General features: G+C 37.7%; 1 protein-coding gene across 1 annotated transcript in view; it reads right to left on the bottom strand.

Annotated features, from left to right (window-relative positions):
• Positions 1-24,370, bottom strand: part of LOC585057 (Golgi apparatus protein 1) — a 55,829-nt gene extending 31,459 nt beyond the window's left edge. Inside the window, exons 1-2 of the mRNA XM_030975472.1 lie at positions 23,607-24,370; positions 1,527-1,559 (exon numbers count right to left, since the gene is read on the bottom strand). Coding sequence (XP_030831332.1) covers positions 1,527-1,559; positions 23,607-24,323 — 750 coding nt within the window. The 5' untranslated portion in view covers positions 24,324-24,370. The remainder of the gene's footprint in view (positions 1-1,526; positions 1,560-23,606) is intronic.
• Positions 24,371-27,816: the final 3,446 nt, after the last annotated feature.

Below are 27,816 nucleotides of genomic sequence, written 5' to 3'. Positions count from 1 at the left end.
GAGGCACTTAAAGGTATAGACCAGTTTTGGAAACGCCCCCTCTAAAAAATGAAATGGAAGCTCTTATTACCAATCATGTGAAAGAATATGTTTTGACCACCGTAATGCATGATGATACAAATTTTGCAGGGAAACCGGCACCTTATATTAAATTATTGCAATCTAAACCTTTGAAGGCAATATTTAAACAATATTGAATGGATATTTTGCACCCAAAACCCTTGAACCGCAATTTTATCACCACCGGTGAATACCTTTAACAAAGATCTGTGCATCCATTCACTTTGATTACATTACAAAAAAGACCTATTGAAATACATGAAGTTCAGGGTTAAGCATAGTATAGTGAAGGCCACTGCTGTAAATAGATATCCGTAAGCAAGTCAATAGACCACTCCAGAGGTAGCACAAGTGGACCCTGATTACCTGCAGATCTGTTAAAACGCGGGGAGAGTCCCACTATGTGCATTTTAGTTGCCAAAGTGAGAAAAATACTTTTTGGAGACTTACCTCTTGTCTGTCCTCTCAAAAAAGAATAATTCCACCTGCGTATCATATAATGTACTATGCAGTGCATAAATGAATTGCATAATCATCTAAAACGGGTTTGAGTTTCCTACAAAAGACCTTATCTATAGCTTCTAGTCTTGGGGTAGCCATTGCGCAAGTGAGCAAAGGATAGCATGGGGTTATAGGCGAAGTAAACCCTGAACTTGGTTTTATTAGAAGCAGAAGAGGGAAACAGGTGAGTGAAAGTTTGAGCAAAATCAGATTAAAAATAAGCAAGTTATGAATTATTGAAGTTGCGATTAATCAAACACAAATTGGCAACTCTGTGACGTATCTTGTGAGGTTCCCTCCCATTTGCACTGTACTAATTAAAAATCAGAAATGCCTATTTCCCCCAAAAAAATTCAATCATACATGTACATGCACCTTACTTTTGTTACCGGTATTGCAAATATGTTTCTATACAATCCCTATAAGAAACAAATCTTCTCCGTCACATATACTGTAATTAAGAAAATGAAAGCTTATGAAATTTCTGTACAGAACACATTGGAGAGGACCTTGCAAGATATGTCACAGAGTTGCCAATTTGTGTTTCACCGACGACAGCTTCAAAATTTCATAACTTTCCTACTTCTAATCAGATATTGCTCCAACTTTCACAATTACGTTTCACTTGTATTTATGCTTTTATTAAAACCAGCTAATGATCTGAATTCCTCTTTAATACTCTTCTGGACCCATACACATGACAGTCTTTAATAGATCAATAACTGTCTTCTTGATTTTAAGAATCAAAAGTATTATTTCGTCAATATCATTACATTTGCATGGTTGCCTTTAAATTGATATTTTAAGTCGTAAGAATAATTATAGCGAGTAGCTTTCATGTTTATACATCCATACAAACATGTATACATGTACATCATAGTACTCCAGTTATAGGATTGAATATCAATGATTACTAAGTATAATAATTACAAAATACATGTAGAAAAAAATCAAGAGATACTCACATGGTTACAATCTGCTGATATATCACTGTCTGCCTGCATAACAAAATAGAAATGAGAGAACAAATAAGAAAGTGAGAATAGTATGACTTGAAACATTCAAATTGTACTTGAAATTAGATAACACATGTACATTTACTGTATGTCATCTGTTTTAAGGAAAGCGTTTCAGAATTCATGGAGACATTTACTGGAACTACCAATCAAACTTAAAAAGAAGCCGGAGTTCTAGGAAAGGTGAAAAATAATTTGTGAGCTTTTCAATTCTCTATACATTAGTGTGGAAGAATATCGCACACAAAAAAGCCCTGAAAGCGATAGCTTTTTTTACAATCTCTTCATATAATCAAAATATGACAAGAAATACATGTATCTGAGGTGTATGGACCAATGTGTTTGTGTAGTCCCCAACACACATAAAGTTGGATGAACAGTATGTGACTTTCAACAAGACTGCCAGACCGAGTCAATTTCACTACACATTCACTAGTTATCATTCACATCCAGAATGCTTCTTTCACAATGCAATCACATTTAATACCAGAATTAAAGTTATCTTCACCCTTCAATTTGAAAATACATAAATAATAACACAAACAAACAGAAATATTTTCACACAAATTATCTTTAAATTATCAAATACAAAGTAACACAAATTTAAACAAGCATATCAAAAAGCTATTGAGGCATGGTAGGTTGATTGTCCCTGCCAAAAACTGTCATGTGGTGTGGAATAACATGAACACACAGTAACAACTTATACAGCAGAAGAGGAAAAGTTAAAGTAATTGTTTGGGATAGTAACGCAATCCCTTAAAACCAATTATAAAACATACCAAGTTTGAGCTTCTTTTGAATGAGAAATTGTTTTCTATATATACCGTATACAGTAGATGTTGATGTACTCATGCAGCTTTTTTTTTAAATGCTAATGGATTTGTTTATAAAATAATAAAAATCCAAAGTGATTTGAGGAGCAAGATAACTCCACGATAAGTCAAAGTGATAGCAAGTTCCTCAATCTTGTATATTAATTGAATTGACATTTTGCTGTAAATGCATGTAGTAGCACCTGTCTGTCAAAGAATTGCTCATAAAAAAGCAAATAATCATGTAACGTGGCAACACTCAGAGCACTCCACTCTCATTAGGGACTTTTAGATTTGCTTGGACTGATACGTGTGACGTCCATTCAAGGCAGTGCATTACAAGTACGTCGATCGTAGCAATCCACGTTGTCGTTCGACAATTCTAAAAGTCCCTATTACTAGCTGCAGCTCAGCAGCTACATGTACATTCAAAGATTTCTATAGTACCGAGGTATTCAATCATTATAATATCAGGTTCACGTAACCATGGAAAAGGAACATTCCCATTTACATCTCAAGAGGAACAAAACCTTGATATAAACAGGCACTGAATTATTTTAGCACCGAGGCATTCAATCATCATTATATCAGGTACACGTAACCATGGAAAAGGAACATTCCCATTTACATCTCACGAGGAACAAAACCTTGATATAAACGGACACTGAATGGTAGATAGTACCAGTCTGAGATACAGAATCTCAATATGTGGATTGAAAGCCAAGTATTAATGAACAAATGCACCTGTACCATGACAGGGACATGTTTTGGATATATATATGCAAACTTTGCTTCTAAACATTCATGCATTCAATTCAATTCAATTCAATTTCGTATTTATTGTCCATTTCTGGATATTTGGTTTTCACTGGTGTAACATATACAGGTTAACATTTACTAATGAATTTACAAAAATGTAGACATTAACAGTAAATAAACAAGGTTTAACATATGATTAAGCACAGATTAACAGAGGATCGGATGTTGTTTTATAAACACTAATTCAGAACAATGGTTAACATAGTAAATGAAGCAGAGCAAAAGGAGGTGTCAGGTGATCAACAAATTACCAGGTGAGATAAATGTAAATATACTGAGGAGGTTTGGTATCCAATCTACCCATACATGTATTTTCGTCTTAAACCAATTTGGGAATTATTAATTAGATTAAATATGATATTAAAGTACAACACTGGGTCTTCGAGACATTCCGTTGTACATATGGATAGAGTTTGATATGAATGATTGCCGAGTTCTCACTTGTGCAAACCTGGGCACACACAAACGAAAGCCTGACCTATTATAATTGTAATTAGTGTGAAGCGGGTGGGTGGGGTCGTTCATGATTCGTTTGACTTTAGCAAGTACTCTTTCTTCATACAGTATGGATACTGCGTGTAGGCTACTGCCAATTATCCGTTGTGCTACTCTCCTCGTACCATCTAACTTCTTCTTATCTTTTTGAATTGCATTCCCAAAATAGCATATTATGTTATACATGTATGTAGCTACACTCTCTATCAATGATCTATAGTATAGAGTCAGAATTGTTTTGTAGGTAGGGCTGGTTTTGTTCTCCATTGTTGTTAAGACTCTGAAGTAATTAATGGACTTGTTTTGAATCACTTGGTTTTAATACTGCAAGTTTTTCCTGATTGGATGTGTTAGGTGGGAGAATGAACCTAAATGACATCTCAGTGTATTTGGACAATCTATTTACTGGCTCGACTTTCCTATCCTCTTGAACAAAGCAAATTATTTTTAGAATTAAACTATGAAATGAAATATTATCTATTGGAATCCATCCAACTATATTCATTAATCAGACAAAGAATACCCTTATTGGAACATTATTAATATTTGGTGAATGTGAAATTTCAGCAACATTATTACTCTTTTCACACTGGTTTTGCTCAATCCCGTACTTTGCGTAGCCCCGTACTATCCTTAACCCCAGACTATTTTTTTTGGCTTTTCACACACGCTGTTTTCAGTCCCGTACTAGCGCCTATTCCGGAATAAGAAAATTCACGCTGTTCTCACTGCAATTTGTTAACCCCGGATATCGTGAATGTTATGATTGGACATACTTCGCATCTGGCCAGCTGCGATACGCTCCATTGCGTAGTACCAGACTATTTTTCGTTTCTGTTCTCATTCATTTGCTTGGCACCGCAATTGCAGGGTTAGCAGGAGTTAGCATCACAATTGCGGAGTAAGCCCTGCTATTTTGCAGGGTTAGTTAACCCCATACCATAGGTGGGGTTAGCCAACTTTAGCCCACTTTGGTAAAAGCCAGTCTGAACAGAAAGTGGAATAGGCTTAACCCTGTACTATAGGTGGGGCTAAGACCCCCCTTAACCCCACCTACAGTACGGGGTTAAGCAAAATATTGCCAGTGTGAAAACAGTACTAGTCTTTAGCAAATCAAGTTTGACCGACTTCAGACATGAAGGCATCTCTGATATTGGCAAAACAATTTAATTGCACCTCCATGTACTGTAAACATTAAATGTTCGCTCTGGGCCATGTCTGACCGACCGATTCATTAATAGGGATAAAAATATAAAGTGCCTATCCTCAATTTTAACCATATCAGAATGGAATGAAACCGCTAAATCCCTGTACACATAATACCATTCAGAACACAATTACTTTTCTCCTATGCTCACACCTTGCATATTAACTTGAGAAATTTCATTTGGAATCCAAGGATACTTGCTCATAAAAAATAATAATAATAAATTCATTTGATTCTATTTGCCGCCGCCACTATACTACATTAGGCAATGCCAATTGCCACCAAAGATAAACAGGATGTCCGCATCATGCACTTGTGCATAAATGTGTATATTGGGTGTGCGCTGCACTTGTGTTCATTTGATTATATTCACTCTTCTCCCTCGGTATTTGATGGGAGGGGGCGGGAGATTTCAACCGTTTTACATGACAAGGAATTCGACCTATACATATCCGTCTGTATAGCTAGTGAATCAACATAGTGGTATGCTCAAACTTTTGAGCATGGGATATTATAAAGAAAAATTGAATTTTCCAACAACATAACAACAACAAAAACTGCCAATAATACAAGTAAATGTCTTCAACAAAAACAATGCTAATAGAACATGTCACCTGTTTGGAACCAGAAGGGCATTAAAGGGAACCAAAACCTTCCTACTAAGTTACTTTTATTGTTTAAGATATTTGAATAAAATCAGTGAAAATTTGAAAAAGTCACATGATTTTACACTGCTCTTCTAGCTCCAAACAGATGAATTAGATGATGTTTCATATATTTCATTAATTAAAAGATAAAGATGAAAAAAGTAATACTTATTACCCCCCCCCCCCCCCCCCCCCCCTCTCTGGATAATAGAATGGGTAGTCCCATGTGTGTACACATTTGTTTGGAAAACATCTTTCTGGTTACTAGACTAGATTCCTGATTAAACTACAACTTTTTATATTCTATTACAATCATACAATGGACAAGTATTAGTTTGCAAGACTGTAATCTAAAAATGTATGTGTCTTATTGCAGGTTCTGTAAGCGCCCATAATGTGGCAAAACATGTAGCATGAACATACGATATTACAGCGTAGTGTACATTTACACTGTAGGCCTATACAATGTAAATGTACACAAATGTACATCTCGTCATATACATGTTCTATTTGTTATATAAATGCAAAGTTGCAAACAGCTCAACTTCCATCCATATCTCTACAAATGTTCACAGCTGATCAAACTTTTTCTTCTCCTCATCGTTTAATTGTTCAACCATGAATTCACAGAGTCAACACATTAATTGCATTTTTCTAATAGTAATAGCTCAAAGTGCGATGCCTCCAATGATAATAAAAGTACATGTACCATATGTCATCCTTCACACACACATTTCCCATTTTTACAACCTTTCCTCTTTCTCACCAGATTTCTAAATTTACTGTGTTTAAATTTCCTTTACCATTTATCTGGCGACAAAGCTCCAATCATGGCAGTATACTATAGCATTGCATGCCAATGACGACAAGCATTTGATAGGAGGCTGTGAAAACACTTTCTATATTTATACCAGAAATAGGACACTGATAAATTACATTCTCTTCTTCCACTTCGATGAAGGATGAAAGGTCACGACACCAGAAACCAAATTTGAGAGCTCGAAATTTTCAAAAACCATCTTTCATTTTCATATCTACATGTAGTAGATTCTGCCAGATCTGCCCACTTCAGCAAATGTAAATAACAGCACAATAAAAGAAAAAATACTGCTCTTAGTTGAAATACTATTTCAATAGGCCTACTGCAGTCATGCAGTGTATTCAAAGCACATGCAATATCAAGAGATATTAAAGGTAAAGACCAGTTATGGTCATGCGATTGCACTGTGAAAGAAACGTTGTGGAATCGATCAGAAAAGGTTGATTATCTAGCATCTAGCATCTGCAAGGTTCTGGAATCATCAAAATGATAAGAAATTTGGCCCATTCTTCGTAAAGTTACAAGCACTAAGCTGCACTATACACAGAAAGATTTATATGGGACTACCCTATATCTCTCACAGACCATGAGAGAAACAAATTTACCAAATATATGAATTAGTAGGCGGTTTCCCGGCAAATTTGTTATCATCATGTATTAGTCAAAACATATTCTTTCACATGATTGGTAATGAGAGCTTCCATTTCATTTTTTGAAATTGGGGCGTTTCCAATACTGGTCTTTACCTTTAAGCTGAACTAAGCAAAAGCAGAATGTTCCCTATCTGAAAAGAAACCTCACCCCACAATTTTGTGAATAGTTTTCTGAGAGATTTATTGTATTCTTGCCCATTAATCCACAATTGTCCCCACCACAGTGTATGATAGAGGTACAAAGCAAGATATTCTGAGCTTAATGCAAAGATTCTTGGCACGACATGGGCATCGCTATTTTTGTTAATAACGTTAAGTATATATATATATATATATATATATATATATATATATATATATATATATATTCAAATTTATGGATGCTTCCTTCCCAGTGCGTGGTGATGAAGTATTTCATTCACCTGTTATTATCTTTCGTAATATAATTGTCAGAACTCAGAATAAAGTTGTTGCTCTTCTGGAGTGAAGGTTTGACATAAAAGAAATAGATTGATCAACTGCTTCAAGTGATTATTATAAAATTGAACAATTTGTCCCCTGTTATACATTTATCACCAAATATGAATTTTACCTTCTCAACTACGATTTTCCCTCTTTGTACAATGTACATATTGTACACTATAAATGTTTCCATCATACTTTGCCTACAATTTACAAACTGTACATACTGTACATGTAGTATGGAAGTAGATAATAATTTAGTAGATAAGCAAAATGGCTTTTAATATAGATCTACATGTAGGATAAGCCATATTGCCCTTAAATAAGACATGTAAGGGGTAATGGGGGCGGGGGAGCAGCGTGGTTTCCATTGATCACTCCAATGGCTGATCATTACATGTACATCAGATTAATTCATCTTATCCCTAAGGGCTCATCAGGTATATCTCATCAAGGATATCTCATCAAGGACAAGCCAGTCAGCTCATGCAGCTTTACGTCTACCTGTACCCACCATTCACACCTCAACAATAAGACTGCTCCCTACATCGTGGTACAGCCCCCTTACAGTGTACAGTATGTGAGCATGAACACCTGTTCACACTAATCAAATTAATTGACTTTCTGCAACATGTAGAAGGATAAACCCAAATGTGAGCATGAAAACCCATTCACATTCATCAAATTAATCAACTCTCTGCAACATGTAGAAGGATAAACCCAAATGTGAGCATGAAAACCCATTCACACTCATCAAATTGATTGACTCTCTGCATACATGTTGGAGGATAAACCCAAATGTGAGCATGAAAACCCATTCACACTCATCAAATTAATTGACTCTCTGCATACATGTTGAAGGATAAACCCAAATGTGAGCATGAAAACCCATTCACACTCATCAGATTAATCGACTCTCTGCAACATGTTGAAGGATAAACCCAAATGTGAGCATGAAAACCCATTCACACTCATCAAATTAATTGACTTTCTGCATACATGTTGAAGGATAAACCCAAATGTGAGCATGAAAACCCATTCACACTCATCAAATGGATTGACTCTCTGCATACATGTTGGAGGATAAAGATAAACACAAATGTGAGTGTAAACACACAATTTCAACAGGAAGCCCTCTCCTTGACTCATACAAACTCCAGTTACGACACCCAAAAGATTTGAATAAAATGTACCACTTATCCAATTGTCTGAGAAATTTTAGAGAAATATTTTTGACCTAAAGAAGGAACATTTCAACTTTTTCAGGGCTGCAAGGATGTTGCTATCGGGTGTTAAATCAGTACTTCCAGGAGCATACTGCTCCAAGCATCAAAAAAGCCTTATCTTGATCACTATTACATGTACAGTGTAGTGCCTTACAAACTTTAGGCATTTCAGTTTACTTGTCTCAATATTTTGTGTACCTTAAAAGCTTAAAGGCTTAAAGATTAAGGTCAGGTCAGTCACTGTCTCCTTGCTCATGTCCATTCTGATCTGAATTAATATAGGTCACTTTACAAGATAGCAATCAACAATAAGGATTAATTTCTTGTCAAAATCAGAACGTGAAGAGCACAACAGGTTCATTAATTTCATTCACCATTAAGCCCCAGTCCCATATAAAGCCGGACCAGCACGGACGAGCACGGACCACTCCGGACCATCCCGGACCATGGTCTGGGGTGATCCGGGATGGTCCGGGATGTTTTGTTAAAAAAAGTGTGATGCTTTAAAAGCTACAGTCCCATATACGTCCCGGACCGTCCCGGACCATCCCGGACCCCATCCGGGGTGATCCGGGATTCGGTCAGTGTTGACACCGTGTTGGCACCGGGGTGGTCCTGGATGGTCCTGGATGGTCCTGGATGGTCCTGGATGGTCCTGGATGGTCCTGGGCGGTCAATAACTCACTCCCGGACTGCCACGGATCAACACGGACCGCCCCGGCGCCACTACGGATGACCCCGGACCCAGCACGGTGGCTACACGGATCACCCCGGATCAAACTATTGTCCCGGACCGTCCCGGACCACCCCGGCAGTTTTTGACCGTCAAAAACATCCGGGGTCGACTCCCGGACCGCCCAGGACCATCCAGGACCATCCAGGACCACCCCGGTGCCAACACGGTGTGAACACGGACCGAATCCCGGATCACCCCGGATGGGGTCCGGGATGGTCCGGGACGGTCCGGGACGTATATGGGACTGTAGCTTTAGTTTTTGAAATAATGTACTTCCACAGCCACAAATCTGAATTTGAACATGTAAAGCCTCGGACTCAAATGCCATTATGAACTGCTATAAACGCTGTAGGAACGATTTTCAGACAATGGAAATTTCGTGAAGACAATGGAAAAGCAGAGATTCGTATGAACCTTTGTGACCGTAGCATTAATCAGGTTCTTTCAGGGAAATTACAATTTTAGCAACTACATGTAGTTGTCAAACAGTTCCTCATCAACACTTACAACAGAATGCGGAACAGAAGAGGCTTTGGATTGTACATTAGTGTCAATGTCATTCACTGGGCAAGGAAAGCACATGTATCCTGGAGTAGTGAGACGTTGTGACTTTCAAATGAACTTGTCACAAGCACCGATCGATCGGGTCCTACAAACACATTGTAGTCTCATTCACGAGCCCCAAAGGGGAGGGGAAAGATTGATATAGATTTGCAGATCTGTGCCAACCTCCCTTGTCAGTCATTCATGCACACGATGTCAGGTTGAGACTTGAGAACTACATGTACCTGAAGGCTTTACTGTTGAATAAATAATACAAATACATGTACACTGTATGAAGGCATCCTCCAGTAGCAACTAATGCTACATTGTATTTGTACATACAGTTGTAAAGCTGGTGCAGGCTCAAGTCAAGTGGGCTAAGCTTAGCCCAGGATGGGCTAAGAGCCTAAGACCCCCCCCCCCTTAGCCCCACTTGTAGCCAAGGCAAATACCACAAGACTAGCCTAACTATATCAAATAAAATATTCTCCATTTTATACAACAATATTCAACATTCTTTCTTAAATGTCAATGACTTTGAACTGAAACCTTTACATCATGGACGTGTACATGTCATGTACATTGCAATTTTGTAATTTTTTTGGTAAATTTTGTACATTGCAATTTGCTCACTGCTAGGTGGTTCACGAGGGGTTCAAAAATATAACAGCAACAGGCTTGAAAATCAGCAACATTATAATTTCATTCTCAAGCAAAATGACTGTAATGTATTTGAAAATGATTCAAAATATGGCTCAGATTGCACCAAGAGTGCACTTCAGAACCTTAGAGCCCTTCAGGAAGCCCTGGGGCCCGTTTCACAAAAAAACAGTGACAAATCTGCTGATAACTAATCAAAAGCAAGGATTTCAGTAGCTAAAACGCCCCCCCCCCCCTCCCCCTGGACTCTGGAGCCCAGCCACAACGGACTTCGTGCTTCCCATAAACATGTACACATGTACATTTATCAGTTCATACTCCTTTTAATTTGTGTTTGTGGACCAACCTGTTACTGTAGATATATATAAGATCATGCGATTACAAAAATGTATGCTTGTTATTGTCACAGATTCCCCCTAGTGTAACCAGTAGAACTACGTGTACCGGTACACTACAGTAATTGTGTGTTCACACAATGCGGCAAAAGGGGACTTTGGACCAGGGACCAAAGAAGAATGAATACATTCAATATTTCATGGAAGTTATGCAAATCATAACCATTGACCAAGAAAAGCTCTATACATGTGCATTCAATGGACATAATGAGGAGATTCGATTGAGGAGATTCAATTAAAGCTACATGGACAGTACGTGGCAAACTGCACTCATACTATCCAGTTTGTCGGGGACTTTAAGTACACAGGACCTTGCACATGTGGCTAAGGGTGCGTTTAATCGACACTTTTTCACCCTAGAATCACGGTTTCTAAAGACGTTTAGTTTAAAACGCAATGCGTTCAAGCGATTTTTTCGTCGGTCGTAAAAATAAACGTGTTTGAAAACACAAACATGAAACGCTGAAAAAGATGCGTTTTGTATCATGATTCAAAAGAATCACGGTCGCTAAAATTCGATTGAACGGACGGAGTTCTCAATCATGATTGTATGACGAAGCCTCTTCCGGTTTGGGAAAAACCGCGCGCCCGCTTTGCATGCAATTTGCGTTCACTATACCATCGTGGCCTGTTCCGTTATGTTATTCCTTGTTTTTCCTTCTATCATTTTTTCTTTCTGTTTTTCCTAATGTTATTCTTTGTTTCTTCCTTCTATTCTTATGTTATTCTTTGTTTTTTTCCTTCTATCACCTTTTCTTATGTTATTCTTTGTTTTTATCATTCTATCATTTGCTCTTTCTGTCTTTCCTTATGTTATTCTTTGTTTCTTCCTTCTATTCTTATGTTATTCTTTGTTTTTTTCCTTCTATCACCTTTTCTTATGTTATTCTTTGTTTTTATCATTCTATCATTTGCTCTTTCTGTCTTTCCTTATGTTATTCTTTGTTTCTTCCTTCTATACTTATGTTATTCTTTGTTTTTTCCTTCTATCACCTTTTCTTATGTAATTCTTTGTTTTAGGCATTCTATCAATTTCTCTTTCTGTCTTTCCTTATGTTATTCTTTGTTTCTTCCTTCTATTCTTATGTTATTCTTTGTTTTTTTTCCTTCTATCACCTTTTCTTATGTTATTCTTTGTTTTTATCATTCTATCATTTGCTCTTTCTGTCTTTCCTTATGTTATTCTTTGTTTCTTCCTTCTATACTTATGTTATTCTTTGTTTTTTCCTTCTATCACCTTTTCTTATGTAATTCTTTGTTTTAAGCATTCTATCAATTTCTCTTTCTGTCTTTCTTTATGTTATTCTTTGTTTCTTCCTTCTATCATCTTCTCTTATGTTATTCTTTGTTTTTATAATTATATCACTTTCTCTTATGTTATTCTTTGTTTTAATCATTCTGTTACTTTCTCTTTATATCTTTCCTTATGTTATTCTTTGATTCTTCCTTCTTTCACCTTCTCTTATGTTATTCTTTGTTTTAATCATTCTATCACTTTCTCTTTCTGTTCTTCCTTATGTCATTCTTTGTTCCTTCCTTTTTTCACATTCTCTTTCTGTCTTTCCTTATGTTATTCTTTGTTTCTTCCTTCTATTTTTATGTTATTCTTTGTTTTTTTCCTTCTATTACCTTCTCTTTTGTTATTCTTTGTTTCTTCCTTCTATTCTTATGTTATGCTTTGTTTTTTCCTTCTATCACCTTTTATGTTATTCTTTGTTTTAAGCATTCTATCACTCTCTCTTTCTGTCTTTCTGTCTTTCCTTATGTTATTCTTCGATTCTTCCTTCTTTCACCTTCTCTTATGTTATTCTTTGTTTTAATCATTCTATCGACTTTATCTTTCTGTCTTTCCTTATGTTATTCTTTGTTTCTTCCTTCTATCACCTTCTCATTCTTTGTCTTATTATTGCGATCTATGCTCAAAACAGCAGTCGACAGTCGGCCGTAAACAATTCCAGAAAGCGCGCGCCGAAGTTCCTGGGCCATACTGCGCAGTGTGATGCGCAGTGGTTTGGCTCGCAATGAGCTAGAATCAGCGTTGATGAAAAATCGCTTGAACGCAAACCGCAGTGACCTTGCTTTTTGTAACGGCGTTTTGAATTGTGATTCATGTTTGTGATTCTAGCTTCGAAAATTCGATTGAACGCACCCTTAGTCATGTGCAGGGACAAACATAGAGATAGTGAACTACTGAACTATGTGTTAACGGTAAATGTAAAGTACATCAATGTAAGCAGGTAACATACAACATTTATTAGGCAATTCAGATTCCGCTCTGTTTGGCAATTTAAACTGTATATACATGTACATGTATGTACACATGTGACAAACGTAGGCTTGCATGTACAGTTGTTATTTATGGATCGTTAAAAGATCGCAGTCACGACCCAAATTTGTTCATTTCAATGTCGGGCTTTTCTGCATCTTTCAAATGCATAACATGTGTTTCCCATGCATTTCTGTCCTACATTGCAGCCTTGGTTCAAAGTATGCATTTTAATATCAATGTCACTTCGATACCGGTTCAATATGGAGAATTAAAGTGGAAAGTGGAAACTGGATACGCAGCGGGAAATTTGTAATTTTGAAAAATTAAAACACAAATTTTCTCTGGCTTTTGCAAGGTTGATATGTTTTCCCTAAAATGCATGGGAAACGCAGCATAGCTATATCGACAGCTTGCTTCTTCAGTTTGCACATCCAAATGGGCAAGGGCTCAACGCATTGGTGCGACATTAATGACAATAATGACTATGATACACAGTACATTTCATACACGTACTTGTATCACAACCTACAGTGCACATTACTATGAAACAAGTTGGGAAATTATTTACTTATAAAGGTCAACCAGCAAGCCTACATGTACATGTGACATGCTACAATGTATGTCGATTGCATAGCCTCTTGCCATTATGTTTACCATTGACATTGAATTGATTTGAAATTTACTGGAACATTTCTAAGGCAGGGCTCGACACTTACATTACATGTAAGAAGCGCCCGGGGCACATAGGCTCCTAAAATTTAAGTCCGCACCCCCAAAATTCTTAAACTTTTACATAGGGCTCATGCAAACAGACTCTTAATAAAAAAAAAGAGTTCAACTTGAACCCTCTTCCCCCCAAAAAAATTGTATGCATTACTATGCAGCCCTGTGTCATGTATTCCCATTTCATGAATAAGTCTAAAACATTTGCACTTGGCTACCCGCAAAGCTTGCCAGACACAGCAAAAACTTATAATGCACGCAAAGGGGATTCCATTCATATTGATGCTGCTTTGCATAATTTGTGTATTTGATAGTTGATAAAAAGGGGTACATGGAAGAATGAACTAGAAATCACTCAGTAAACTGGGCCATTTCATTAAAACTTTCTTTTCATTTTTTTATCAATAACAAAAATCTATGACAAATCTATTCATAACCAATCATATCTTCTTAATGATAACAAGTATTATGAAACAGGGCCGGTTCTACTTGAAGGTAAAAAATACATGGAGGCTCAGGGCAAATTTGCCCCCGAAATGCCAAAAAGAGCCACCGAAAGTCGTAAAAGAGCCCCCCAAAAATTTGCATAGAGTTAAATGCAAAACAAATTAAAGAGTGTTATTTTCATGCAAGCAAGCTTGAAAAATAGCCCCCAACATGTTTTAAATATTGTTTTCCCTGTCTACAAACTTGACCTACATGTACATTGTACACTGTATCTATCATATCCTCGTTGTATACAGCATTACCAATTTACCATCCTATCCACATGTCTGTAGTAGGCCCATATGGAGGAAGTGGCAATATGTTGTTTCACTTCTTCACTTTGCAATATTTCATTTAGCCCACGACCGATGAACGAGGGGGGCAAATGCAATATATGTATCATTTGGACACAGCTGAATAATATCTCCCCAGCAGGGAATACACAGATCTGGAGATCGAGGCCTCTAGCAACGACACACACCGTAGCAGCAAAGACAACATGAAATGCGATAATATCTTCGCTACGCGTCAGGCCACACAGCAGACTATTTTGACGCTCTCCCCGTGCATACCCTGGAGAGGAATACTGAATGTCTGAATCCCCGATTTTTTTCTTCTCCATCCATTGTGATCTAAGGACCTGTAGGTTCTTTGATGGAATAAGGCGCCTTGCCTGATGATGGGTACAAGCAGTAACAAAAACAAAAACAATATTTTGCTCATTATCATTTCAATGAACACTTCACTTATGCAGGCATGATTCTTGATCAGGGCTGCGAATATTGCCCCAAGATTTATTGAAATGCAGTGTATCTTTGAAAGCCCTCAAACTTCAAAGAAGCAACTTTTTTTTCTTAAGAGATTTCTTTTGATTTCAAACAGGCCAAAGAGGGAAATTATTCCATGTAGCAAGACCACAAAGCTTTTTGGAATTCAAATCTAATAAAATGGCTGTTTGGCATAGGAATTTTGGCGTATTACTGAACCCAAACAAATGAATATTCACTAGTTCACAGGTGCCATGTTTCAAGTATACAGTACACACATACAGGTATGTACATGTTGTAATAAAGTGTAGCTGTGGCAGGATAAGAATTAGAGCTGACTTGTCATGGATATCCTTCATCACTTCCCCCTTGTCCGAACTTGACCCCTTGACCTCTTGATATGAACTTTATCTCCTAATCCAGTTACAATGTCACTGCTTGTTTTTTGTTCTATGTTTGTTTGTTTCCAATTATTTTGTTACCTTGACTGGGTATTATCAACCTCTTGTAAAGAGAACATTTTAAGCTCTCATGAGACTTCATAGAGTTGCCAATTCGACACAGACACATTTTACAATGAAGTAATGTACATCAATGTAAATGAACATATTACAGCAAGATCAATTTGCTATATACAGAGTAGACAAGTGATGTTTCTGCTTAAAAAATGACAGTTCACTAAAAAACTGAAAAGGTGTATAAAATTAAAAAGGGTTTCTGCTATGAACAGTTAGAGATGCTATGCCTTCTGAGCTCTTGTGCTGTGTACATTTTATCCACATGGCTAACCATCCATACTGTCTTACATGTATGCCTAGATGGCCAACAACCTTTTATCATATCAACATTCAGTTAACCTTTTCAAATTATTTTAGAGCGTCATTGCTCTCCTCCTCTAGATTTACTTACAATGAGAAATGGCAAAATCACATGATTTTCACTTAAGCCATATACTGTACCATGTATCATCTGTTGAGAGCCAGAAGAATTAACTCAAATTATTTTAGAGCGTCATTGCTCTCCTCCTCTAGATTTACTTACAATGAGAAATGGCAACTCTGTGTTAAAATATATTAAATGCCTTTCTGACTCAAAGCAAAGAATTTTACTTCATAAAAGAGTTTATTGCTACAATTATTGATTATCATACAAATATGAAGCTAACAAAAATTGTAAGGACTAAGGATGCGTTCAAGCAACACTTTTTCACTCTAGAAACACGGTTTTCAAAGATGTTTAGTTTAAAACACAGTTGCGTTCAAGCCTTTTTTTATGTTGGTCGTGAAAATAAATGTGATTAAAAAATGCAAACAAGATACATGTACACTGAAAAAGATGCGTTTTGTATCGTGATTCTGCAGAATCACGGTCGCTAAAAATCGCTTGAATGAACAGAGATCTCAATCATGATTCTATAACATCATTATCGCGGCCTGCTTCCGGTTTGGCCGACAGTTGACCGTAAACAAATTCAGAAAGCATGCAGCGAAAGTTGACCTACATGTATACTTCCTGGGTCAAACTGCACAGTGTGATGAGCAGTGGCTGGGCTTGAAATAGCGAGAATCAGTGTTGATGAAAAATCGCTTGAATGCTCTCCCGCAGTAACCATGTTTTTTAACGGCGGTTTGATTTGTGAATCATGTTTGTGATTCTAGCTTCAAAAAATCAGTTGAACACACCCTAATAAGAATCAATGGGGGTTTTTCTTTGAAGGTAATGTACTTGTAGGCTGTGGGGTAAGCTGAAGACCATGGGTCTGGTTTTTGTACTTTTTTCAAATTTAATAATCAGAATCATACTTGTAAGACTGTTGTATACAGCACTACACTACAATGTGCATGAACATGCAAACGAACGTGGACATTGGACACTCACATACGCTTAAACATTTAATAGGGGCTACACTAAAATATACAGCAAGTAGTACGTATGTCAAACCAATTAAGGCATGCATGTACTTGGCCATGAGCTACGATATACACATCATGTACTGTATGTGGATGTTCTGATGGATGAAACATGATCATGATGACTGAGTCTTTTCTGTGGCTGGTACAAGTGTAATGTACCCTTTACCTGCCTCATCAACATCTTCATCTCATGACAACCCAATCTGGGCTTGATGGATTGAGGTAACAGCTTGGGAAGATTGTGTTAGGGATGGTACTACCATGTGAGTCAAAAAAAAGTTTACACCTAGAAAATTGCTAATTATTTTAAGAATCATCTATGAACAGTAAATTATATTACATCTTATGAAAGAGTGTTTTATCCCAAATCATTTAGTATCATTTTTGTGTGGTATATGTTCACGCTTGGATGAACAGGAGGCATTGTTTGCGAGAATGCAAAAATCGACTTGCGCCAAATTTGCTTAATATGTGATGTCTTGAATGTATCAAATGAGATGCATTGCATAATTTTATGCTTTTTGCAGAAGCAAAGTCACACACGCACACACACACGGGCACAAATGTTCTCTGATATATTTGACATTTCATATTTGATACGTGTGGGATGATTAATTTTGTTAGGGATATTATTTGGATCTGCAAAGACCAAATTAATACCAAAATCCTGATTGTTTTATTCAAACATCACATCAGCAACTTTGGCGCAAATCAATTTTTGCACTCTCGCAAACAATGCCTCCTGTTCATCCAAACGTGAACACATACCGCACAAAAATGATACTAAACGATTCGGGATAAAACACTCTTTCATAGATGTATAATAATTTACTGTTCATAGATGATTTTTTTAATAATTAGCAACTTTCTACATGTAGGTGTGAACTTTTTTTTGACTCACACTGTATATGAAGCGATAGACAGTATATGTATGGCCTATAGGTGATATCTACAGGATCATTAGCACCTGGATCATTTGTATCAGGTGTTCCATGGGAAGAAAACAAAAATACAAAGGAGAGGTGTGAGCCATTGGGGCTTTGGAATGATGTAAAAGAGTTCTGGAAAAGTACATACGAAATCTCCATTTAAAAAAAACCAAAGAATCAAACAGACAGACAATAGGCGGTGTCAGACAGGGCCAATTATCTAGATACCGGTAATTGACTGCCTGTTATCAATAATCCGGCGAAAAATCCTATAACTTAACAAGAAAATTCCCCCCTGAAAGGATTTTCACAGGATTTTGTCACCAATGTTGAACAAATTTTTTTTTTACAAATCCCAAAGAAAGGTCAGAGTAAGGTCAACTTTTAACTCAATGATCGGCAGGCATACAGGGTATGTGCTTTTTAACGCGCTCTCGTTACCTGCGCACAATCATATTAGCGTGCATTTAATGAGACATGTTAGTTGCGCATTACTTTTGATTGAACGTGTGATGTCACAATGCTTATCTATTAAAATGAGGAGTGCGTGCGCACTGGCCCATCAATTATCTAGATAATTTGTAGCCTGTCTATCACCGTACATGTACATAAAGTGAATTATCTAGATAATTCAAGTTGGATCGGGAAAATCGTGTCTGACACCGCCTATTGAAAGATACATTTATAAAGAAGATCACAGCAAGGAAGGCTCACAACAAAAAAGTCCTAATAACCAAAAAGGCCCACATTCTGCTAAAATTTTATCCCGACAGGCTGACACTCGGTGTAAGCTTCTCTAATCTCTACAAAATCAGGTTTTTAAAAAGGAAATTAGTCGGAGGTCGTAGTCTTTCTTATGTTGAACATGCATGATCTTAGTTAGACCCTGGGTCAGGTTTAACCAAATCAGTAGAAGATGACCAAAGTGTTTTTACACAAATATGTCCTCACCCATCCTTGCCAAACAGTGGTAAACCAAGTACATTAGTGCCTACTGCATGTACATGTGTAGCTATATTGCATCTCTAAGCTTAATGTATTCTGGTATAAATGGAATTGCATTTTGAGGGGGATGCATTATTCAACACAAATGCTCGGTAAATGTTCATACATGTACCGGTACACTGCGTTTTGTAGAATGGCCAGTTAAATGCCTGTGCAAATTATCTTGCACGCATTGAAACTTGTGTCCCACTTGAAAATTGGCGCAAGAGGTACATACATACAATTTTTTGTACATGTACCGTGATTTTCTGCCATCAATGGGAGTTTAAAGTTTTCTTGAGTGAAACTATGAAGCAAGGCAGCATCTCTTTTAAGAAACATGTACCGTATATGTAGAGAACGAGAGAACGAGAGAGAGAGAGAGAGAAAGAGAGAGAGAAAGAGAGAGAGAGAGGGGAGAGATGGGAGGGAGGGAGAGAAAGAGACAGAGAGAAAGAGAGAGAGAGAGGGGAGAGATGGGAGGGAGGGAGAGAAAGAGACAGAGAGAAAGAGAGAGAGAGAGGGGAGAGATGGGAGGGAGGGAGAGAAAGAGACAGAGAGACAGAGAGACAGAGAGAGGGGGGAGATGGGAGAGAGAGAGAGAAAAAAAAATACAGGCATTTGTTGTTTGCAGAGCTACAAATGTATACAGACTACAAAGAAAATACATTATTCAATACAGGCAGTCGATAAAAGACATCTGTTGGGAGGCCATCCTATTCATAAGTCTAGATAGAATTGAAATGATTCTAAGGTTACACAGACTGTACATGTTTACCATGAGATATGTATCTCAATAACAATAACAAGGTATTGATAGCAGGTGTTTATGAAACAAGACCCAGAACTGTGAGACATCCTAATGATCTACATGTATATTCTTTTTATATTGCATCTTGGACATGTGAACTAAAATAATATAGAGAAATTACTATCCTCCTATATATTTCAAATGGGTCACGGAAATTAACACTGAAGTTATTGCTGGATGTCGCTGAGACTCTGGAGTGCCTTGCGATCACCAATCTAGTATCTACCACCAGACCAAAAAGAGCTGTCAGTGTACACAAAAGAAAACAGTGATACCTCAGGCTCCCATGTACCGCAACCCGTAGCGTACATGTATGTATCTCTGCAATATTTACCAAAACTCCATCTTCCTCAGAACTGTGAAGACATGGAGTACTTACGGCAGCTACATCCAAGATAGTTTTTATTTGCACCTTAAAATAAACACTAATAACTACCTCAAAGAAAGTTTTACAAGAACCTTCTATGTTGAATTAAATGGACTACTCGTAAGAAAAAGAAGAAGGAGGCGAGTTGGCTCAGTCTGTAAAGCATCTGCCTGTCGAACCGAAGATCCCGGGTTCGAATCCCACGCAGGCGGATGACTGAAGCCTGCATTGTGTGTAGTGCTGTAAGTCAGACGCTATGTTCGTGTTCGGTTCGGTTCGGCAGAGTTCGGCAATTTTCACCCGAACTTGGTTCGGTTCGGGGTTCGGTAATATAATAGCAAGCAGCGTTATAGCCACGCCGGTCGGCACTGGGCTGGCCTGCCGGCCTGCCGGGCCCGACCAGCACGGATGACTTCTGCACACTGCTTCCGACCAGCACGAATTTCACATTAAAAAACTGCTCTAAACGTAATTATTTGTGAAGAAAAATACTACTTACATTCGTATTTCCGTCTTGAATCGTGTTTTATTTTCAATTTTAAAAGAATCATGTTTTCAATTTGTCAATATATGATATTTTTTAAAGATTTTCCGAGACGGTTGTTGTCTAATGTTAGAGTCATGAAAGCTGCCATCTGGAATATAGAGACTCAGGCTCGTCAATAACTGTTTTTTATAAGTTTTTATTTTCAATAGGAAAAATATAAAATCCCTATTTTTCCTAAATAAATAAATACTATACTATAATATATATTTATTTCATTATTTATATTGTAAAATTTGTCCGATATCATTACCATTAAAATATTAATTTTTTTGTTAAATGGGTTTTGGCTGAATTTGTTTTGATCACGCACATGTATTCTTGTTTATGGCTTGAGATCTCGACGTAGCGTGGTCAGGATTTGGGATTTAAATGGCGCCAGTGAAGTCGCGCCCACCACTGGATAGGCATAAATCACAAAGGCGGAAAATGGGAAAAAAGTAAATATAAAATGAGCAATCATGACATGAAAATTAGGTACAAAATGACAAGTTTATTAGCTTGCAAAAAACTTTTATATTTTTCTGCCGAACATCCGAACCAGGCCTTTGCATTCGGTTCGGTTCGGTTCGGTTCGGAAGTGCCATGTTCGGCGAACTCCCGTTCGGTTCGGCGGTTCGGCTACAGCACTAATTGTGTGTTAACGTGCCCCTCCCCTTGTTCATAGACGCAGGCTACATGTATGTTAGGTGGAAAACACTCCATCCCTCGGATAGGATGTTAAATGGAGGCCCTGTGTAGAGAAGAGTCACTACCTTTGCACGTTAAGAACCCACTGCACTATTCGTATTAGAGTAGGGGGAGACCCCGGTGTAGTGGTCCACCTGCACACACCCCAGTAATATAGTACGATAATACTCTGTAAAGATAGGGAGGCCAATGCCCAAATCTAACTTTTTAATTACGAATTTGTTTAAAATAAAACAAAGATTAAAAGAAAGCATTTACTTTCACTAAGAAAACTCACCCATCTGCCGACTCCAGAAGTTCCATAAAATAGGAGATATCCAGCTAGTTCCTATGAGCTTCCTTCTACGCCTGGCCGTACGTAAGAGCCTTGAAACAATCAATTTCATGGTCCCAAAAATTACGTCGAGAATTAGACAGGCCCCAGGGAATGGGCGTGTCATCATGGTCATTGCCCGGACAACAAGTTCAAAACTTCGCGCGAAAGTACATTCATCATCACCGGCTAGCCTTGAATTAGTCGCACACACCGACACAGTACTGCAGGCCGTCCAGGTACGGTAATTGCATGCAAGCCGCAATCGAGCCATGCTAGCCATGCCACGGCATGGAGGGTCAAAACATAATGAGAGAAAGCTCGAAAACCACTCATTGTAAATTAAGAAAATTATTGAAATAAATAAATAGGCCTACCTTAGTTTTGATATGTATTCCAATTATTTCCTCATGAGTAAAGATCAATCTGACACTGCAAAATCCAACAGTTGCAGCGATCACAATACGATCGATAAATCCAACTGTTGCAGCGAACACAATACGGAATCAAACATAGTCAATAGGACTGCACGCATTGATAGACGTGTACTGACGGAGATATTTCTCTCCCTCTCTCTCTCTCTCTCTCTCTCACTATTAAACCATATGATGATATCATACACTAAAACACACACGTTCAAATCATGGCATTCATTACACTTCTCAATTGGAGTATAGACTGCTCACGTAGACTTTTTTTTTTTACTGAAATGTCTTTTTTTACACTTCTCATACATTACTGCACGACACTGACCTAGTGCTGAGAATAAGGTACTATGTGTGAGACTACGTCAAATTTGTTTTGCGCGCGATGAGACCGGACCTCATACATATTCATATTATGATGTCGCAAGACTTCTATTTTGGGCTGGAACAATGACGTCTCTGTTCACAGTTTTGCTCCCCAATTTGAGATGGCTCTATGGGGCTCAAACCAACGCAAGATTGACAAAAACATCGTACTCTATCTACCTTTGATTGTGCAGTTTGTAAAAATCTGCAATTAAAAAGATATGATCGTTTTTCGTTATATTTTCTAGTTGTTAAAAGTGACATTTGTGCACAACTGATATGTTAATCTCTATCAAAAGTTCTTTGATATTAAATTGATTCCATATTTTTAGGCGCTACCTTCAGTCATTGAGAAGGATTTTAGTGAGCTAACCTCATCGCCCTCTAGGACCCGTCTAGTTTCTCTTGTCCGTCCGTTATTTTCGTCTGCTAGCGCAATTATTGGATCAAAATACATCAAAATTTGCAAGATCGTCAACAAATGGTGAAAGACCATTACAGATCCGTGATTATAGGTATGTGTAATTGTGTATTTGTTATACATTTTATTCCATAGATATTTGTTTTCTTTTTTTTCCCCTTTTTTTTTCTTCTGGTAATTTTCTGACTTGGACGACGAGCGCACAAATCGTAGGCGTAGAAGCCTTACGCCCGGGCATTGGCCTCCCTAGTAAAGAGGTATGTACTCAAATGGAAGAAGAAGAGTTGTCATCAAGCACTTACAATACATGTACATGACGTATGCAAATCATTTTCGCACACTTCAATTTTTTTTTCGAATCAGCACTAGATCTAGTCTAGATCTAGATCTACAACTTTAGTTTTACTTAGAAAAGAATGCTTCACTTCAGATTCTTTTCTTTTTTTCCAAAAAAAATCTTAAAATCTTAAACTTGACAAGATTTTTAAAAATCATTCACCTTGACCTTAAGGCTACTTAAAAAATACCTATTTTGGTACTCACCATTTGTAAACAGTCGAGAACGGCAAAATTATTTCCTTTCCTGGGGCAAATATGTTGAACATCCGCGATGCAAGCTGGATGGTCGGCTATCCTTACAGGCTTCAAGGGAACTGCTTTAGATTTGATCGGTTTTCTATATCCTTTATCTGGAACTTGAGCTTGTGGCTGCTGTGCTTGAGCTAGTGGCTGTTGCGCTTGACCTTGTGGCGGAAGCGCTTGACCTTGTCCTTGTTGGGCAAACCTGTCAAACTGCTGCTGCGGCTGTGCAACAGCAGCACCAACTCTGGGTTGAAAAGCATTCATATTTCCTGCTCGTTGCAACCCATCATTCACTTGCATCTGTTGTTGGTTGTTCAAGCCTTGATTGAGTCCCACCTGCATCTGCCTGTCTTGACCTTGGATTCGTGGCTGCTGCTGCTGAAATTTGTTAGGCCTATAGTTACCTGCTGCTGGCAGCAGGCCGCGGCCGTCGGGGTCGATAGCAGGCCCGGCAGCATCCCTGCCGGTCCGTTCCCGAGCAACTCCATCGAACCGCCCACCAAGTGCACCACGATCATCTCTCACCTTGTCAAAATCATTGTTACCAAATTTACCTGCATCCTTTATGATACCACCGTCACGTCGTCCAAGTCCAAAGACAAATGTGACCTGAAAACAGAGTAAAATAGCAACACATGTTGCCTGCTTGACACGTAGATGAGCCGCCATTTTGTACATGACAAACGTTATGTATATTTGTAACGAGTAGACACGGTGTACGATGCGTTGGTGTCTGGTCAGGTCGCCCCCAAGCCGGTCGCCTCCTATACGCAGTCGCCTCCTATACGCAGTCGCCTCCTAACGTAGTCGCCCCCAAATTGTGTGGTCGAGTCGCCTCCTATACACAGTCGCCCCCTGTACAGTCGCCCCCTACGTACAAAGGCAGTACGCTAGCGCAGCGGTCAGAAGCAGGTCATTTAATATAATGATGTCCACCTTCTTCTAGATAACTATTTTGTGCTAAAGTATAATGTGATAAACGTTTCATTTTATTTTGATGCAACAGAGATTTACATTCAAAGGTTTTACTTTTTATAATTGTACAGTAATATTCTTCTCATTTCGACATTATCAGCCACTGGTTCTCTGTTTCATTCCCTAAACTAAATAAAAGGTATATGTGAGAGGGGGGTAGCCTGTATAGACCATACTGTATTCATTGTTATGATATTTGTCTCTCCTCCTCCAATCACTCCCTTCCGGCTCTGATTTTGTTCTTTAGTTTGTCTCTTTTGGTGTGATTATATCTTTTCGCTAAAGTATAATGTCCGACGTATACCATCAGGAATATGTTATAATAATTAATCTCAAGGAAGGGATGATGCCGGGATACAAGCAAATGGCGGAATAGACAACATTATGGAAGATGAAGATGGACATAGAGAGAGAGAGAGGGAGAGAGAGGGAGAGAGAGAGGGAGAGAGGGGGTGGCGGGAGATAGAAAGTTGGACGTAGTCTGTACTGTATTTATTATTATGATAATTGTCTCACCGACTCCCCCCCCCCCCCCCCAGCTCATATTTTTTCTTTAGTTTTTCTCTTTTTTGTTTGTTTATATCGTTTGGCTTAAGTATAATATCCGACGTATATACCGTCAATATAGCATAATAATTTTTTATTTTTATTTATCAGTTTGAATTAACAGAAATTTACAGTAATATTCTTCTCATTTCGATATTATCAGCCCCTCGTTCTCTATTTCGTTCCCTAAACTAGATATAAGGTATAACATGTGAGAGGGGGGAGGGATAGAAAGTTGGACGTAGCCTGTATACTGTATTCATTGTTATGATATTTGTCTCTCCTCCTCCAATCACTCCCTTCCGGCTCTGATTTTGTTCTTTAGTTTTTTCTCTTTTGGTGTGATTATATCTTTTCGCTAAAGTATGATGTCCGACGTATACTATCAGGAATATGTTATAATAATTAATCTCAAGGAAGGGATGATGCCGGGATACAAGCAAATGGCGGAATAGACAACATTATGGAAGATGAAGATGGACATAGACAGAGAGAGGGAGAGAGGGGGAGAGTGGGTTGGCGTAGTCTGTACTGTATTTATTATTATGATATTTTTCTCTTAATCCTTGTCTGAATTCAGTTTTCCCTCACCGCGCTGACGTTTCATTAAATTATTAGAGAATGGTTTTCAACTCTTAATCCTTGTCTGAATTAAGTCCCCCCCCCCTTCCGCATGAAGCGCGGAAGCTTTGACGTTTCATTAAATTATTAGAGAAAGAACAAAAAAGACGATTCGTTGTACCGACTCTTCATCATTGTTTGAATTATCAAAAATGTTTCTTTGTTATTATTATTATTTCAGCGTTATCCTCCGCGCGCTTTATAATAATGAATGACAAAAACGCCGCGACATAGTGATAAGGTATGTATTTGGAAGAATAATTGCTTTTTATTTGTGCACATATTAAAAGAAAAGTGACATCTATACACAAAATAAACACAAATTATTATACAGGTTAAGGTTGGAACCTACTAGTGCTTTGGAATACTTGAAAAGATGAGCAGATGTTCATGTTGGTCACGCATGGTCGTCCCTTACAATATTCATTAAACAAAATCACGCACTTATATATATATATATATATAATGAATTGAGAGTAAAATTAGATAACGTTTCGTTCATTTGGGTTTACCGCCGAAAGCTTTTATTTCGATCTATTTGCTTCATAATAAACTTATATAAGTCATATCAATTATAGCTCACTTTTAATTCAATGTAGAGACATTCTATTCTATTTCTATTTTTAAACTTTTACAACTATCTCATGACGACACGTTCTAGTATGGGTCTTGTAATTAGTGAACACAAACTATATGGGATTAAAAAGGGATCTGAAAATGCTCTAATTTGCTTGCGTGTACAAATTATACTTGAGAAAAGCTAAGAAAGCCAATCTATTAAATCCTTATCTCTATAGCCTGTGGATTTAAAGTTCCGTCACTAAGCCAGCCAGAACGATTTATTTATTTATTTATTTAAAATGGTTTATTTCATTAAAAAACATTCGCGGCCCGAGAGCCGAATCAGTTTCTTTTACAAAGTATACATCAGTGACAAAGTAAAATTACACATAAAAATTATGCATGGTAGCATAATGGTAGTAAAATTGCAATTCTTTTGTACATAATTGTGCTTCAACGACCTTGGCAAATTGCTTGGTACACTCTGAAAACTGAAATGTTAAATCACCATTTAAAAGGGCCGAGGAGTGACCACTCTTTCAAAATGGTAGATTAACACTTTGAACATGCATGCTGGATCCAACACTATAAAGGTCGAATCTAGCAGGTTAAAAGAAACAATCTGACATTTTAAAAGAGTGGTCACTCCTCGGCCCTTTTAAATTTACATTTAACATTTCAGTTTTTAGAGTGTACATATACAGAAATCTGAATTGTATTACCATATTTGCAATTAAATTATATACTGAACTTATACAATATATGAATAGTGATACACTTTTGATATTCAAAAGAATATGTTTTAGTTGGAAAATGCATAGCCAGATGGGTATGATTACTATGGTTATGGTGTTTTCTTCAATAACAGAAACAAAGACATCAACAGAAACCAAATCCAGGAATTATAAAATCGAATAGATGCTACAATGATTTAAACAAATTATACATTGTAGGCAAAATGCAGAACATTTTGTATTTGGGCCAATTTACTAAAAGGTATACATGTAGAATATGATATTGCATAAAAATAAGATAAGTTTCGCATAAAAAACATGGGTAAAAGTTTGCCATTGTAATATTCGATATAGTGTGCATCATCTTGGGAATTGTTAAAAAGTCAAACAGGATTTTATACAATTAAAACTGATTTAGTTTGAAAAAAAGTAAAATTCTATATTCTAACCCTATAGTAACATTATTAAAAAATGCATTCACATGTCACCCTTTCATTTAAGAACTTATACCAGAGAAAGTGAGAGAGAGAGAGAGAGAGAAAGAAGGAGAGTGAGAATAGGGAGAGAGAGGGGGTGGGAGAGAGATAGGGAGATATAGAGGGAGAGAGAGAGGAGAGAGAGAGAGAGAGAAAGAGAGAGAGAGAGAGGGGGGGGGGACAAAGAGTGAGAGCACTGGCGTACCTATGGGGGGGGGCAGGGGGGCAGAGTGCCCCCCCCCCTGAGGGGCTCCAGGG

The sequence above is a fragment of the Strongylocentrotus purpuratus genome, unplaced genomic scaffold, assembly GCF_000002235.5.
Source record: "Strongylocentrotus purpuratus isolate Spur 01 unplaced genomic scaffold, Spur_5.0 spur5_scaffold_8, whole genome shotgun sequence".
In the NCBI taxonomy this organism is placed as follows: Eukaryota; Metazoa; Echinodermata; class Echinoidea; order Camarodonta; family Strongylocentrotidae; genus Strongylocentrotus; species Strongylocentrotus purpuratus.
Note: the sequence above shows the minus strand (reverse complement) of the source record. Positions and strands in the feature narration are given on the sequence as shown.